At 34.6% G+C, this 17,095-nt stretch overlaps 1 protein-coding gene across 1 annotated transcript in view; it reads right to left on the reverse strand.

The window, feature by feature from the left end:
• Positions 1–5,704: 5,704 nt before the first annotated feature.
• Positions 5,705–17,095, reverse strand: part of LOC136041018 (MKI67 FHA domain-interacting nucleolar phosphoprotein-like) — a 29,497-nt gene continuing 18,106 nt past the window's right edge. The window contains exons 3-5 of the mRNA XM_065725525.1: positions 16,173–16,281; positions 10,075–10,295; positions 5,705–6,054 (exon numbers count right to left, since the gene is read on the reverse strand). Of these exons, the coding sequence (XP_065581597.1) occupies positions 5,752–6,054; positions 10,075–10,295; positions 16,173–16,281 (633 nt within the window). The 3' untranslated portion in view covers positions 5,705–5,751. The remainder of the gene's footprint in view (positions 6,055–10,074; positions 10,296–16,172; positions 16,282–17,095) is intronic.

Here is a 17,095-nt window from a genome sequence, read left to right on the forward strand (position 1 = left end):
TGTGAACATGAACAGAAACTCAAAATTAAGAAAAAATATTTGGTCAGGATTAACCTAAGATAGGCCTAAGTACAATTCTATCATTAATACAATCTTTAAGCCCTGAAAATAAGAAAAGGGTATACATAGTAGCCTAGCCTTGGAATAAAATTCAATATTGCATTTACGAAACTAAATATAAGCATTATATGCATTATAGAAACTCAATTTGTTTCTGATAATTGGATTCAGCAAACTCAACTAGCTAATTTCCTAGGCACAAAGAAGTCCCTACACTGAAATTTTTCCCCATGGCTTGTAAAGGAATATGTCCAAACTCTAAAACAATGCCCAGGCAGAAAAAAGTGAAGCACCCAACAAAACTTACCTTTTTAGAGTTACTGAAGATTACAACTAACCTACCCAAAGGTGATTTAAAACTATTTCTTCTTAAAAAAGCGTATGCATTAGACAAAACATTAAAGCTTTAGCTTATTACTTATAAGGATTTTGCTCAGATCTTGAAATAATTTCAAGATAAAAATCCTTTCGTCCTTTAAGGAAACGGCTTAAGTATTTGGCCATTATGACCAAATCCTTAAAGGATTTTCCCAAAATCCTATGCGTGTAAACTTGGCATTACTTAAGAATTTTAGGATTTAGATACCGTATTTCTTCCAAGAAAGTCTCACCATTTCATCAGAATTTACCTTTTTTAAAGCAATTTTGCTTTTTAACTTTGATACCAAAAACCTATTTCATAATTAGTTGCACGAAAATTTGCTTATTAAGCAAACAATTTTTTGAAGAAAAGCGGGGGTAATGCAAAGCAGGTCGCCAGGTCATCCGTGGTTGGGGTTGGAGAATGTCATAAAGAAAGATTCAAGGGAAAAGGGAACTTCCTGGAGGGTGTAAGGAGGGAGGCTTCAGATAAATTAGGATGGAGGAGGAGCGTGCGTAGCCGGCTTGAAGCTGCTGTGAGTTGTTAGTAATAATATTACATTATGGTGCGAAAGACCAAACAGACTTTCCGCAACTGCTGAATCAAAGATTTTCGTCTTTTCTTACACTAAGGAGAAACACTTTGCTGTTGAAGCTTCTTTCAAAGTTTTATTGTGTTCTGCTACTATAAAATGTTCTACAAGAACAAGGTGTTCTATATGTACCGCTTTAACTTTTAATTTTTTAATATTACTTCTTTGTAAAACGTGTAATATATAATCCAACTCCTAGCAACGAAGATGCGACATTCCATGTTTTTTGCAGCAAGGGTGCGAGCTTATTTTTTCTGGGAGTAGTCATATTAAACTAGCGGTAGAAGAATTTCATGAGGGGTGTCATTCAAAGGAAATTCATGAGTTCTAGTGCTCCTTTCAAGGGCCAAAAATAATGAAAGAGGAATCAGCTCCCACGTACCCTTTTTCGGCCTTGAGTCACATCGTGACCACAAATGGCGTTGTAACGAAATTCAGAGGTAGACATTTCAATAAAACAACGTTAAAATATAACAAAAATATGTCTCCTAAGGTAGTGTGATCTATGAAGCCTACAGAACAATGGCCTGAAGTTATGGTCAATTGTTTATTTTAAATATAAATAACCCAGATTTCCAAGAAGACTAGTCTTGATACACAAATGTTGAAATTAGGATCTTATACATAATTTGATCAGGAGTATTCCAGGTTCTCAAAAACAAAATTTGAGAAACAGCACCAACATATGTAAATGATTAAATAAAAAAAACTAGTTTTTTTAACTGAAAGTAAGGAGCGACATTAAAACTTAAAACGAACAGAAATTACTCCGTATATGAAATGGGTTGTCCCCTCCGCAGTCCCTCGCTCTTTACGCTAAAGTTTTTAATTGTTTTAAAAAGTAGAATTGTGGCAAAGAGTCAAACTTTAGCGTAAAGAGCGAGGGACTGCGGAGGGGACAACCCATTTCATATACGGAGTAATTTCTGTTCGTTTTAAGTTTTAATGTCGCTCCTTACTTTCAGTTAAAAAAACTAGTTTTTTTTATTTAATTTCTGAACGTTTTTGAATTAATGCATGTTTGATTTTGGCTCTCCGCACATAAATTATTGAAATGAAATTAGTATATTAATTTTTTTTTGGCTAAAACGTCTGTACACTTCCCAATAACCATTACTATATGTAAACACTGGTCAAAGTTTGTAACTTGCAGCCCCTCCCCCAGGAATTGTGGGGGAGTAAGTCATTCCCAAAGACATAGTTATTATGGTTTTCGACTATGCGGAACAAAATGGCTATCTTAAAATTTTAATCTGTTGACTTTTGGAAAAAAATTAGCGTGGGAGGGGGCCTATTTGCCCTCCAATTTTTTTATCACTTAAAAGGGCACTAGAACTTTTCATTTCCGTAAGAATGAGCCCTCTTGCGACACTCTAAGACCACCTGGTCGATACGATGACCCCTGGGGAAAAGAAAAAAACAACAACAAACAAACAAATAAACACGCACCCGTGATTTGTCTTCTGGCAAAAAATATGAAATTCCACATTTTTTTAGATAGGAGCTTGAAATTTTTGCTATAGAGTTCTCTGATATGCCGAATGCGATAGTGTGATTTTCGTTAAGATTCTATGACTTTTAGGGGATGTTTCCCCCTTTTTTCCAAAATAGGGCAAATTTTCTCAGGCTCGTAACTTTTGATGACAAAGACTAAATTAATTGGAACTTATATATTTAGAATCAGCGTGAAAATTCAATTCTTTTGATGTATCTTTTAGCATCAAAATTCCGTTTTTTAGAGTTCCGTTTACTATTGAGCCGGGTCGCCCCTTACTACAGTTCTTTACCACGAACTGTTTGAAAAGAAAATAATTCGGTATTTTGGGGCTTCTGACACTATTACTCCTTTGCGGAAGTTAGGCTCAAAATTGAAAAATGATTATATTTTTTCTCTGGGCCCATTCCACCTCTTAGTTCGTTTATTTTCCCGTTAGTTTTCACCTGTTTTCGCTTTATAGTTGTGTTATCTCTTAGCAGTTCTTTCGTTAGTTGAGTTATGGTTGTGGTATATATGTTTTATCGCTCGTATAGTTGTGTTATTTTCAAATTATACTCCATAATAGAGAGGCTCCGAACACCCAACATTGTATATTAAGCTCCGAATTTGACGTTTTTTTCTAACGTGACCAGATTCGTCCTGCGCCCTTTTCATTGAATTTTTTCCCCCATGGCATATTTCTCCAAGGAAAGATCCTCCCACATAGCCCCCTCCCTCAACCCTACCTCCAAAACCATAAAAATCCCCCTGAAAACGTCTGTACACTTCCCAATAACCATTATTATATGTAAAAACTGGTTGAAGTTTGTAACTTGCAGCCCCTCCCCCAGGAACTGTGGGGGAGTAAGTCACCCCCAAATACATAGTTATTATGATTTTCGACTATGCTGAACAAAATGGCTATCTCAAAATTTTGATCCGTTGACTTTGGGAAAAAAATGAGCGTGGGAGGGGGCCTAGATGCCCTCCAATTTTTTTGGTCACTTAAAAAGGGCACTAGAACTTTTCATTTCCGTTAGAATGAGCCCTCTTGCGACATTCTAGGACCACTTGGTCGATACGATGACCCCTGGGAAAAAAAAAAAAAAAAAAAAAAAAAAAAACAAACAAATAAACACGCACCCGTGATTTGTCTTCTGGCAAAAAATGCAAAATTCCACATTTTTGTAGATAGGAGCTTGAAACTTCTACAGTAGGGTTCTCTGATACGCTGAATCTGATGGTGTCATTTTCGTTAAGATCCTACGACTTTTAGGGGGTGTTTCCCCCTATTTTCCTAAATAAGGCAAATTTTCCCAGGCTCGTAACTTTTGATGGGTAAGACTAAACTTGATGAAACTTATATATTTAAAATCAGCATTAAAATGCGATTCTTTTGATGTAGCTATTGATATCAAAATTCAATTTTTTAGAGTTTTGGTTACTATTGAGCCGGATCGCTCCTTACTACAGTTCGTTACCACGAACTGTTTGACTAGTTATACAGCTAAATTAAAGTTATACAGCTAAAGTTATACTTATACTAGCTAAACAAGCTTTATATTTTAGAGTCAACCCCTTCACGAGCTTTTAAACTATGCACATTCACAAGAATAATTACATGAAAAACTCTACTTATTAAATACAAACTAGTTTCCGAAATTCCAATTTGATTACGCCTAAAGATCGTTTCGCTTATCCGGTACAATATTGATCTTAAATTTTGAAAACAAAACCCTATGAACCCTTAACATATTCACTATGGTGCAAAAATTCTAGAGCAGTGTTGAAATTAGTAAGATGCTTCATAAAAACCTAACCTAGTATACCGTTTAACTTAAATAAGATATTCAATCCAAACAAGAAAACAATTTAAATAAAAAAGCCCCATTTCTGCCCTTTTATTTGCGAGCCATTACTAAATATAAGGGGGTCTTGACTTGGAAACGCTTGTACAGAGCCACGTTTGCATCAATCCTTTTCAAATGGTGGTTAATGGATTGGGAAAAAGCCAAGAATCAAGTGAACAGAATATAAATATAAGAAACTTTACAGCAAATATTGACACGTTGGAGAAGTCAAACCCCTCCCTCCTACATATTTGCTTTCGCTGATATTTTAGCGAAACGTAATATATCTAAGGGAGGTCGGTCCAACATTTTCATTAACTTATGAAGACCTTAATTCCCCTCTGTATGTAATGCACATATGTCTGCTAAATATTAAGGATTCAATCTGTAGCCGAAAATTTTCCGTTCAGCAAACCGGTAATTTATTAAGTAGACTGCCACTATATTTAAAGACAAAATCGCCCCATTTTTTCTTCATTCTGCCAAAGACGTTTTTTTAGGGTGCCTGAGGCTAATAATTATTCAAAAGGAAAGACATCTATTCTTTCCATCTGTAATTCCTACAGTTCCTATTAATTACTTTCCTATTTTTCTATCAAGTTTCTCACTTTGTGTTAAGTTTTCACATGCTTTTTTCGAATAGAATCTGCAGATTAGTTCTAAGGAATCAAAATAAAGAAGCCCTGAAAACGTAAAAAAAAGAAAAAAAAAGTCGGACCAATGTCACAGAACCTTATTTTTACAATTAACCATCCAATATCCCGTATTGTGGCATAGGAGTATCCCTCAATGGCAGCCACGATATACTAAAATGAAAGAACACTCCAAACCACCCTACAACGCAGATACCGGGCTGACCTCACAAATCTCAATGCCTCAATCCAACTCAAATGGGAGTAGGTATGGGTAGCCGCAGCGATGAGAAATGACTGGCGACTCTCCTCGGATGCTGCAAGCGCCTCTGGTGGCACAGGAGGATCCAAGTGACTCTCTTATTGTTCATGTTTCATATTTGGGTCATCCAAAGTGCATCCTCCCCCCGAAAGAAAAACTTTTACAGACGTGCTCAACCCAGATCTGATCTTAAGAAAGTAATAATCTTACTACCAAAAAGACACCTTCTCCAAAATACTGAGTAAATTCAGTAAAATCTTTGACACGTGGGCTATACAACTAACTGTGTTTTTAAGTATCATCCAATAGTCTTCAGAAAATCTGCCCCCCCCCCTCAATAAAAGGTTTTCATACGTTTACAAGAATTAAAGACCTGCAGAAAATTTGACTTTTAACACAAATTACTTACTGGTAATAAGGGGGCTGAAACTAACAGCAACAAAACAAAAACCAGTGGTAGCATAAACAACTTCGAGAAAACTAATATTTTAATTTGATTTCAAAATGAATTAAAACATTACAAACTCTTCCTTATTTTTCCAGATTTTCTTAATGATTTGGATTTTTTTTGTTCAAAATTCCGTCCAGGTGTTTGGCTACCAGACTTTTTAGTGACGTCTAGGTTTCGTTTCTTCTTCTGGGCAGATTTACCTAATTTCTTTTCAGCCAGAGAAGAGCTTGTTGTCAGATTTTGTACGTTATTCAATTCTTGATTTTCTGAATTGGGAATCTTGTCTTCTATGTCATGCTTTTCTTCGGTTGAAACATCATTATCTTGAATTTGATGATCTTTTTCGGCTGATATATCAGGATCATATATCTAAAAAGAAAATGGTATCTAACCTAAAAATCGAAGAAGAAGTGGCCAGTTATGAAAAGTAGCATTTACACAAAACCAAAAGGCAGAGTAGATAGAAAGACGATAATATATTAGATATACCCTTTCAAAGTGAAGTAATTCAAACTATTTTTACATAAAATAAAATAGATAATTAGTAATTATTGAAAATCTTTCGAGTTATGGGCACCATTAACTTCTCGAGTGGTTTCGGGTGGTTCAAGGGGCAATCCATGGCCATTCCTAAAAACTGAGACTGCAATTATTTTTTTTTTGTAAATCAGGGAGGCAATTTTCAATCTTGGTTTGGATATAGTCTTCACTGAAATTTGTACTAGTTTATTTTGATAAAAAAGAAAAATCTTAAAATGAATCTTGGCTCACAAATCTGTCTAGGATAAAAAAGGAGAGGAGGGAGTTGATACAACCGTAAGTCCTAGGGCCAAGGGGGAATAATGTACAAAAAAATATTGAAAGATTGGTCCTTTTAAAATTGGTCACTTCTCTAATAAAGGGGGCTAAAAAAAAGCCCCGAATTTTCCGGATTAGCCTGAATAGTCAGGGAGTCACACGAGAGAAACGTTGAATATTTGACATTTTAAATACTCAGCAAGAAGCAGAAGATTTGGAAATGCAATTTGATGTAATTGATCATTATGAATACGAAAATCAACTTTATATGGTCGACAAGTGGGTTCAACATCCCCATTTCTTCAAATTCCTTAAAAATCAACCTCAACTGACAAAAAATTCCTAAACATCAATAAAAAGTCTAAACTGATCCAAAAATGCTCAATTATTGGTTAAATTAAAGGAAATTGAAAACCCTCAATATTCTTTTTCCAAACTTGTTTTATCTTTTGCTGTTCAGTTGTAATCTTTAAAAAGATAACATAATTCATAGCGTCTTGAGAATAGCCTTTATCCATCTTGAGAGTTTACCGACATAAGTGTATTTTTTATCAATTGACTTGGTAGAAAATTTATTGTTGTACAAATTGAGTGATCTAGAAATTCTCTAACCCTTGTCGCTTTTGAACTATTAGCGACGACGTAGGTTGACCGACTTTTCAACTTGGATAACCACAGGCATATATCCAGCGCGAATGAGGCTGCACCGGTAGATCTTCCTGACTAATCTCTGAGTAAACACTCGAAGCAAATTAAACTTTTATTTGACGAATTTGAAAACTTGGTCGATGTAATTTGAGTACGCTTAAATGTCTACCTCTCTGAAGGCTTTCAAGATCGGATGAAAATAGTGATGCTCAGCAGAAGTGGAAGCATTGATACAGGCTTTTAACACCGTTCGAGTTGTACCCACGACGAGGCAGATATTAGAGTTGTGTTACACACGTTGGACTACTGGAAGAGGTATGTCGGTATTGTATATGACGACGTAAATGACATAGATACTGTTGTCCTTAGCTGTATCCTTATAAACTATTCCTTGTATACCACTAAAATCGTGAAAAACGATTTTTTTGTCCGACTCGGCGAATATTCAGTACCTATACATCAACTTTGCAGGAATTTACCAGACAATCTATTTTTTTTTTTCATCTGCCTTCTTCCTACGCTTTCGGGCTGTGACAGAGTTGCTTTTCTGTTTTCTAAAGGAAAAAGAATGGTGGCTTAGGCTTCGAGAAATGGGTATTGTAGTAACAGATTGCTTTGCTTATGAAAGAGATAGAGAGGTCACAGCTCGATCCTTCTATGCAAGAAGTATTTCTTTTTATTTGCAAGAAAGTCATTGTCACTGCATGGAAAAGATCCACGGCTCTTTACCTCTCTTGATGACTTGCGAGTACATTTATACCTTCGGATATGGGAGCTCAAATATTTGCCGCCACCTGACGCTGCCTTTGAATGCCATGCTAAGCGCGTTTATCTCAAGTTGGACTTTTTTTTGACAAGCAAAACAACTAAAGCCGCAGTTTCTAGATCCCCTCCAGTTTTGCAGAACTTTCCAGGATGGTTAGGCCAATTGTGTGTCCAATATTAAGGTATTCTCAGACGGTGTGGCTTCTGAGTGCTGCTCGTGCAAGCTCTACACAAAAAGTCTATTTGTGGCAAACGAACCGTGTGGTTTACTTTGTGACTGTGATGGGAAGTGTTTGAATGCTTCTTCTATGCTCTATAATTAATTCGTCTATTTCTATAATTTTTAATAATTTCTCTTATGTATTTTTCCGACTCAGATATAGGAATTTTTTATTTTGAGGAAATATGTTTTATCAATTAGTAAACAACATCAAGCACTTAGCAGTTGTTATTAGAAGAGCATACCAATTTTTTTTTTTGGTTCATATCATTAGTAATTTCACTTAGGTATGTAAAGGTGTTTATCTTCGAGATTGCTTACATCCATTTATGAGTTCATATATGTATTAACGGCAATACAGTGGTATTTTTCCAGTTTGAGAGCAAAAGAAATACAATTAAAAAAGTTTCAAAATCATCATTAATAAGCCCAGTTGTTAACCAATTGTACTCATAATCAACAGTATCAATTCCCAGAGACTCCCTGATTATTTGTGAAAGTTTTAGCAAAATGTATTTTGGACCCCTTGTTTATTTGAAAACGCTTAGTCCTTTAACTCCTCTTCAGAGACTGCAGAAAATGACATTCCGTGTTTAAAGAAATATTCACCATCTCTGTGGTCCAGGCAAGGTATATCTCCTATTTAGAGTGCCTATGAATTCCTTAAAAATTTTATCGTTCTCTATTGCTTCAGTTTTTTTATTGTTTTGTTGATTTCTTGTATCATAAATACAAGTGTCATTGTCACAAGTATACATTGTATCATTGTCTGCCTTCAATTATGTATTAACTATATTTGCTTTCTATGGACCATATTCTGTCTATGAATACCCTACTCGCTCTGGTTCTAATCCGTGTCTGCCTCTGATCAGATGTGAGCAATCTAGGTTTAGTTTATGTAATTGTCTTTTTAAGTTATATTTCTGCAGATGATAAAGTAGATACTTGTCTTTCCCTTCCTTTGTTCAAAAAAAGTAGTAACTTCATTTTATTTGATTCGTAAAAATGTTGATTCAACTGTATCTCAGGTTATTTTACATTTTCTTCTGGCTTGGCAGCGGTCCAGCTGTTCGCTTTGTCCAGTTTTTCTGAAATTCTGTCAATGATCTTTTATTATGGGATTTATATAAGGGATCATGAAACCTTTGATGGATGTTAAGAATCTTTGTTTTTATAGTATTTCCCCCCTGCATAATAGTACCCTCACTGCCAGGCAAGTGGTGTTATTATTTTATGTTGTTTTACATAATTTGGATATCAAATATATTACTTAGCAACAAAAAGAGATTTTTTTTCCCGAATTTTTCAATACTGGCACCCCTCAGCCGAGTATATAACGCCCATGTCCATAATCAGCGCTGTCGGTTACTCCATATTCAGTTGTCAAACCTTCTGCTGCTCACTGACCATCTACCAATCATGTTTTTCATGAGAAAATTAATATGAAAATTTGGGCTAAGGAGACCCCAACGCAGAAAAAAAAGTTGTCCCCCTTCCCAAATGCAGCCCCCAAAAAGGGCCAGATAAGTATATAAACTTCTTTCCCAACCCCTTCGAATGGAAGGGGCTATTTTTGAAACTTGGGAGGGGAATCATTTAACTGACTTCCTTTTTAAAGACCAGAAACTACTGGAAGACAATCAGCATCCCTGACGGTTGCTTTTCTGCTATCTGGCCTTCCTTTAACCCCTATGATATCAAGCTAAATTGTATGATATCAGTTTTGTTCAAAAACTTCGAAATGTCTAATAAGTTTGCCTTCGGTTTGATATCATCTCCACAGCCCCTATGCTAAACTTTATTTTCCCAAGCTATGATAACTCAACCCTCCTGAAACACAAAGAAAGAATTTAAATAAAACTATAATGTAACAATGAATACTACAAGACATTCAAGTAATGGATCTGACTACGGATCTATTATTATTGCTGCATCTGCTTTTCAAATTGAGTACTCACCACTGGCGAATATGTGATTCCCATTGATGACAGAGCTGCCAAAGTTTGTTTGATCTTCCGAAGTGTTCGAGCCTTGAAATTTTTCTGCTGTTTAGGAGTCATTTCTTTATTTAACTTTTTAAACATAGTCTGTCTCTTCTTGGCAATTCTGCAATCTGTTTCTTTAGTAAAAGCTCTTTTGAAGAGGTTTTCGTTCTCTTTCTTGGGTGCAATATATGAACCTTGAAATCAAGAATTAGTTAGGTTTATTTACAAATACTGTCAAATGCGTTATTAAAAATTTATATGCGAGAGGGAGGGGGGTGCCACTAAAAGATTTTCGAGTCAAAAAACTGTCCTATTTTCGAACAGTTTTATTTTTATGGGGAGGGGGAAGGGTATCATCCTCCTATTCTCTCTTTTGGAGCACCCTTACATACAGAATTTAGCAAAATCGATTGTAGCTGACAAAATAGAAAACTAAAAAAACCACAAAACGAGACGAAAGCGTGAATATCTGAATTATGCAGCGTATTAAAAAAATTGTAACATCCATTTAAATTATTTGGGCATAAAAGGCGTGAGATCTTACACTGCAAGGAATAGACCAAGAATTTGAAAAAAAGTAAAGTCGTTTCATACGAGGATCATTAAACTAAATGACAAGTTATATTGGTTAAGTATTTTAGAGACTACCACTATGCTGCTCATAATTATAGTTTGTCCATATGTCACTCCCCTCATGTCAAGAAAGTATGAAATAGCGCAAGATTTAAAAAAGTATCTCTTTTTGTACTATGGCTAAAACTCATTTTAATTCAAACATATGCTTTTTTCTCTTTTTGTTTACTTATACAGCCCCCTATATTATAAAACTTCGGTGTATATTTACCATACCTTTAATAAGAATATTGTATTTTTAGTATTAATAATATAAAAACAACAATGAATTATGCACAAATATGTTAGAAACTCTAGAACAGAGGTTGCCAAGGTTTTAAGCGACTGAGCAATTTTACAGTTCATAGACCTTAGTGTGAGTTACCCAAAGTAGGAAAATAATATGTTTTTGTTTAAATCCCGCAGATATTTGTTAACTTTAAATATACATTTCTAATTCATGTTAACAAACTAACAAAACATTGAATAAAAAAAACATACTTCATCGAGAGGGGTAGCACTTTTCTTTGTCATTAATACGTTGCAGCGGTCATTCGAATGCATTTGTCCAAAAGTCCGTTTGTCAACCAATTCTTGTTTTTGTTTTTAATGAATTTCACACTGGGAAATGGAATCTTCCACAGATATGCCGAGCTGGGTATTGCCTTCAGTCGGAAACAAATCCGAGCTAAAATTGTATATTTATGCTTTGCAAAAAGGCCAAATATTTTCATTGCTTGAAGCAAGTGATTCTAATAAAAGTCGCTTTGAAAAACAAACCAATTTCGTCTCTACTGCAGCGTTGTCATCTTCAAAATGCTGCATGACGCAAGTAAAGAATTCTTCAGCATCAATTCTCTACAAAAAAGGAGATCTGACGAACTATGCAACAATCAAAATGTTTTTGTGGTCTTAAAACGACTGTATAGATTTTTCTAGTCTGAAAGAATTGTAATATGTCCTTTTATACTACAAGTATGCTGTGCCTTCCTTGTCAAGAGTCTGCTTCACACAAGTAAAGCGTTTGTTTTCATCCTGGGAAACATTTTTCCCACAGCCACAGCATTTTTTAAAATGAGACCATATCTGAAATGGTTCCACAAAAACCTTTGTCTGCCTTGAGGCAGATTTTCGAATTTGTCTACAAGAAAAGCTGGTGACAATCACCATGCTTGCATTGTCAACTCTTCAGTCAGAGTCCTGAACAGGAATCTAAATTTCATTAATGATTTTAACGACAGTTTTCACGACATTACTCAAACAAAAGAAAATACATGACTGCTGGTGTGCGATGCAACGGCGAGACAGAAACTTTGGAAGCTATCTTTACGACATAAGGCAATGAATCCTTTCTCGCCAACCGAAAAAGAGGTTACGGCCGTTACAAAGCTCACTGACTTTTGCCAGAATGTTTTCAAACTGGATAAACTTTTTAAAGCAGAGTATATGTCCCGTCCCGTAGTATGTCCGTGAAGTGGTACAAGTTTTATCAGCTCTTGTTTCGTAGTTAGCGATATAAGTCAGTTCAAAGCTGTGAAGCTAGATAAAAATTCATTGATTGATTCAGCTCTTCTCATAACTGCATTTGCAGACAGTTGCAATGATTGAATACCAGACACTATCACACCGTTGTTTTTCAAATTCTTCAATAATATATACATATATATTCAAATTGTTCAATATATATATATATATATATATATATATATATATATATATATATATATATATATATATATATATATATATTTATATATATATATATATGCAGCTTCTAAAAATACAGCTTTGACTGATTCACCATCTTTGTATTTTTTTTTCAGCAATAACCTTTGAAACCCGAAAATATACCTCACTTGCTTTCAAGTTTTTACAAAAATGAGATTGTTCGGCGTTAGATTGGGATTTTATTGTACTGCCTTCTCTTTCTTAAGGAAGAATTCTGACGTAAATCCTTTTCAATTCTGCAGTGAGTAATAACGCTCAATATTTCCTTTCTTCCCAAATGATAAACTTGCATTGCAAAGTAAGTACACACATTTGTCGTTTACCCGGGTAAAAAAATAATCAGTTTCATATTCAACATGAAAATAATAGTTTTTTTTTGTTTTTTGCTGGAAGGAGTGGTATCCACTGAAACTAGTTTGGCATGACACGCTGTAGAGATGCAGAATGCAGACCAAATTATTCGCCTTTAATTCGTCCACTTCTTCCCGAAAGAATATAGTAGAATTCATACCCACAGATCGGAGAGCACTGATATTTTCAGAATTCTGTACTATTCTTTCTTCATTAGCAGTGTTCCTCGTTTTGACAGTGAAATTGTCTAATATCAATTGATGGTTATTTTTCCTATTCCTATTTTTATTCATTGTTACATAGGGTACACTTAAATGAAGCCTAAAGCCAAGCTCACAAAAGCGACATTCAAGCAACCAAGTCCATAGGAAAATAAGAAACAAAATGAGAAAATAAAAAAAAAATCATTTTTGAAATGCTAAAAAATAAACATTTACATTTGAAAATACTTTTGTCTGTTAATTTATTACCAGAGACTAAACCTGTTGAGTTTCGTGTTCGTGGGGAGGGGGTATACTTTTTCTGGTCCTTTCAAAAGAATAAACGTCATTTTCTTTTTCCTTCTTTCCAATTATTGTCATCCAATAGGTTCTGCAGCTAGTAATAACATCAAACTTATATTTAGCTGAATTTTGAAAAGCTTATGGGACACTGACAATGAGACTTTACAGACATCGACAGTTAGCTTAAGCCATACAAGACAATCATAGTAAGAGGATAAGCAATAAAATTTTAAACTACTTAGACAACTTATTATGAAAAAAAAAAAAAAAAAAAAACCGCTAAAGAAAGCAATTGGAATCATACGAAGTTGCCGAATATTTAAAGTAAAGAATTTTTTTTTTTAATTCATGTCATGGTAGTGTTTTATCATCCTACAAGAACAAATTTCAGAAGATTTCTAGACTTCAAAAGTATAAAATAATAAGTTTGTGCCTGTTGTAAAAATACGACAATAGGAGGAGAGAGAGGAGAAAGGGAAAGAGAGATAGAGAGAGAAAAGGGAGCAAGAAAGAGTAAAAGAATATGAACATTGAATCATTTTTCGCTTTTTTATTAAATAGGACAGTTAAATCATAGACTAAAAAAGAGGGTGTGAAATACAAGAATTGATGCTCCTGAAGCCGCTATGCGTATTTTTGGAGTTACAGAATAGATGTTGTCTGACCTATTTTGTGATACCGGAGACAACAATTACAATCCAGACTTTTCAGCTTCGAAGGAATGGCAGTGAATTGGCCCATGTAATAAACAACGGTCCCTTTCTTTTAAAGCAGAATAGCGTGGAAGGGAGTATAATATGATCCATAAGCAATGATCCTGACAAAACATTTTGCTTCTGTGAGCAAGAGCAATTGGCGCCTATTATAAAAAAAAAAAAAATCAAAAAAAAAAAAAAAAAAAAAAAATCAAAATTTGAAAATACTATAGCCAGAGAAAGGCTGAGATACAGAAAAGAGATATCGCTTGAAAAAGGAGTGCGTCGTCCAGTTCAAGATATATTAAAAGAAACTCCTTGGGGAATTTCCGAAAGTTTTTCGACGATGAACTTGTTTCACTCATTGTCAAACAATGCAACATCTTTGGACGTCCACCTGAAGATTGAATTTTGTCATGCTCTTGGGGAGCAAAGGGCTTTTTTGAACACTGTTCTAATGTTGGGCGTGATTAAAGTTCCTTATTTGAATTAAATGATTGCTGCATTTCAGTGACAATAATAAAGCCAAAAACCTATCGAGCAAGGGTTAAATAAGCTGCATAAAATCCGACCAATCAAGGATCCCGTTTGCTCAAAATTTCTCGAAGGTGCTCCTAAAGATTACCAACTCGTTAGATGAGCAAATGATTCTCTTCAAGGAGAGAAGCACCCCGCAGCAGCCAAAGATTCAAATTCAGAACAAAGGTGTTCACCAAAGCTGGTGTTTCAGGCTTCGTACACAGATTTGAAGTTTATGAAGGAAAGGGTACTCTTCCAGACGATAACAAAGAGCTAGATCTTAGAATTACAGGAAACATAGTTCTACCACTTCTAAGCTCCTTATCGGAGGGAACGAATTACAAGATATATATTTTTTAAACTATTTCTTGACTCTGACGATAATAAGCTTGCTTAAACTGAAAGGTTTCCAATCTTTCTGGATATCGTCGAAGATTCAATAAAAAGCGTTGCTCTCAGAAGGTGCAATGTAGAAAGGGGAAAGAGTGTCAATCGATCACTGAACCAATATTGATTCCAGGATTACGTTTGCCAAATGGCTAAATAATACTACTACATACTTAGTCTCAACATACTCAGAAATTATACCAAATGACACTTAATGTGCTGAAATTACACCAACAATTGTGGGCTAAGGTTTAAAGGACAGCAATTGTTTACAAATGCAACCAACATATGGGAAGAGCTAACTTAGCACACATTCTGGCTGATGTGTGTCAAACTCAACTTGAGAACCATTTTGTGACTCACTGATAAGGCCGTTTGCCGTATTCCCATTTTTCACCCTACGACCAGGGTGAAAAATGTAACGTAGTTTTATGCCTGACGGGCAGAATCAACTGCTACACTGTGGACTAATCTAAGAGGCTGATATTGTGTTTTAATACATGATCTAAAACTCATGATTAATATTTTTCCAAGATGGATTCTAACAGTGGCCAGTATAGGTAAATATCTTATTCTGATTTAGAAAACTGGAAGATGATTTGGTTTACAAGTAAACAAATTTAGTAGCTTCATTCTCTAATTTTAAAACTGAAAGAAGAGCCGCCAAACACAAAGACAAATTAGAATTTACGAAAGAAAAATATGATGCAAATAAAATTTCCGATGAAAGAAATAAACATTTTCAGCCCATGAAAGACCACTGGCATCTCACCACAGGACCAAGCAAACTCTTGTTAACTAATCTGCTAACGCTCCTCAAACACAATCAGCAAAAAAGTTTCAGTCTTAACTCCCTCTGATGAAGTTCCAATTTCCATATAAAAACATACGTTGCAAAACCCAAAATTAACTAAGACTTGTGACTGAATTTCGCTTGTTTGATAAAATTTTAAAGCCAGCTAATGGACTGATCATGTTCCATCATAATTTTCATAATTTCAATGATTCTAGCTAATTAAAATTTTCTGATTGGCCAACTTTAACTAATTTCTGATAAATTGAGCTTCGGTTTTGGCTACATCTACCTATGGATGCAACGTAAATCTCAATTGTAGATGATTTTCTTTTCAACTGATTTAAAAAATTAGCATTACCCCAATCTAAGAATTAGTATAGCCTCATTGTAAATGGACGTCTCCACATCTCATCAAAAAATTGGCATTACAAAATTGTGTCTGAAAACTCTTCTCTAAGGCAATACCAGAAAAGAACTTACACTTTAAAATTTTATGGAACATTAGGTAGTTATTCATAGCTTCAGCAGCAATTTTTGCAACTCTATCGTCTTTAAATTGAACAAACGCATAACCTTTGCTTTTTCCAGTCTGAAAGAAAAAACGGGAATGCATTACAAATACATAGTAACCAAGGAAATAGTAAATAGGACATATTACATCTAGTAAATAGCAAGAACCACGCCCTATTTTCGTTACAAATAAAGGTAACAATAAGGCAAATTAGACAATATTGCTATCGTTATTGCAACTGTGCACAAGGGAGGAGAAGGGTAAAATTCCCAGAAACCTCGTACAAGGCAATACATCCCAAGGGATTCCTTCTATCAGCAGCCATATAAACAGATCGAACCACTTCATGAAAGGCTTTTGATTCTAACCTATTACACGTGTACAGTTAGGGAGGTACTACCGATTTTAAGTTGCTAATTTTTGGAAAATATTAAGGAGAAAAGATAGTGCGCACAGTTCACATCATTTTAAAAATCTTATTCACTTTGTTAGTTATAAATCACATGACGTCTTATAAATAAATTAATTTTAAAAACTTTTTCCACAAAAGAAGCTTTCAAAAAAAGTAAAGAGCTACTTTAAACAAAAGATAAGCAAAAATAAAGTCAAGTAATTTTTTAAGTGTAGAACAACCATAAATCGCTGTCAATAAATAAATACAAGCCAAAAAGAGGCAGAAAATATCCAAGTCAAATCCTTTACAAGCAGAAACTATAATAAGGAGGAGTATGACTAATGCTCCTTGTGACTTCTAAAAATCAGAACATAGCTTACACTTTATTGAAAGTGATTTTTATTTCAAGCCATGCGATTTATTTTTCATAGAATCAAAAAAAAAAAAAAAAAAAAAAAAAAAAAAAAAAAAAAAAAAAAAAAAAAAAAAAAAAAAAAA

This window comes from Artemia franciscana, chromosome 21 (genome assembly GCF_032884065.1).
Source record: "Artemia franciscana chromosome 21, ASM3288406v1, whole genome shotgun sequence".
Lineage (NCBI taxonomy): Eukaryota > Metazoa > Arthropoda > Branchiopoda > Anostraca > Artemiidae > Artemia > Artemia franciscana.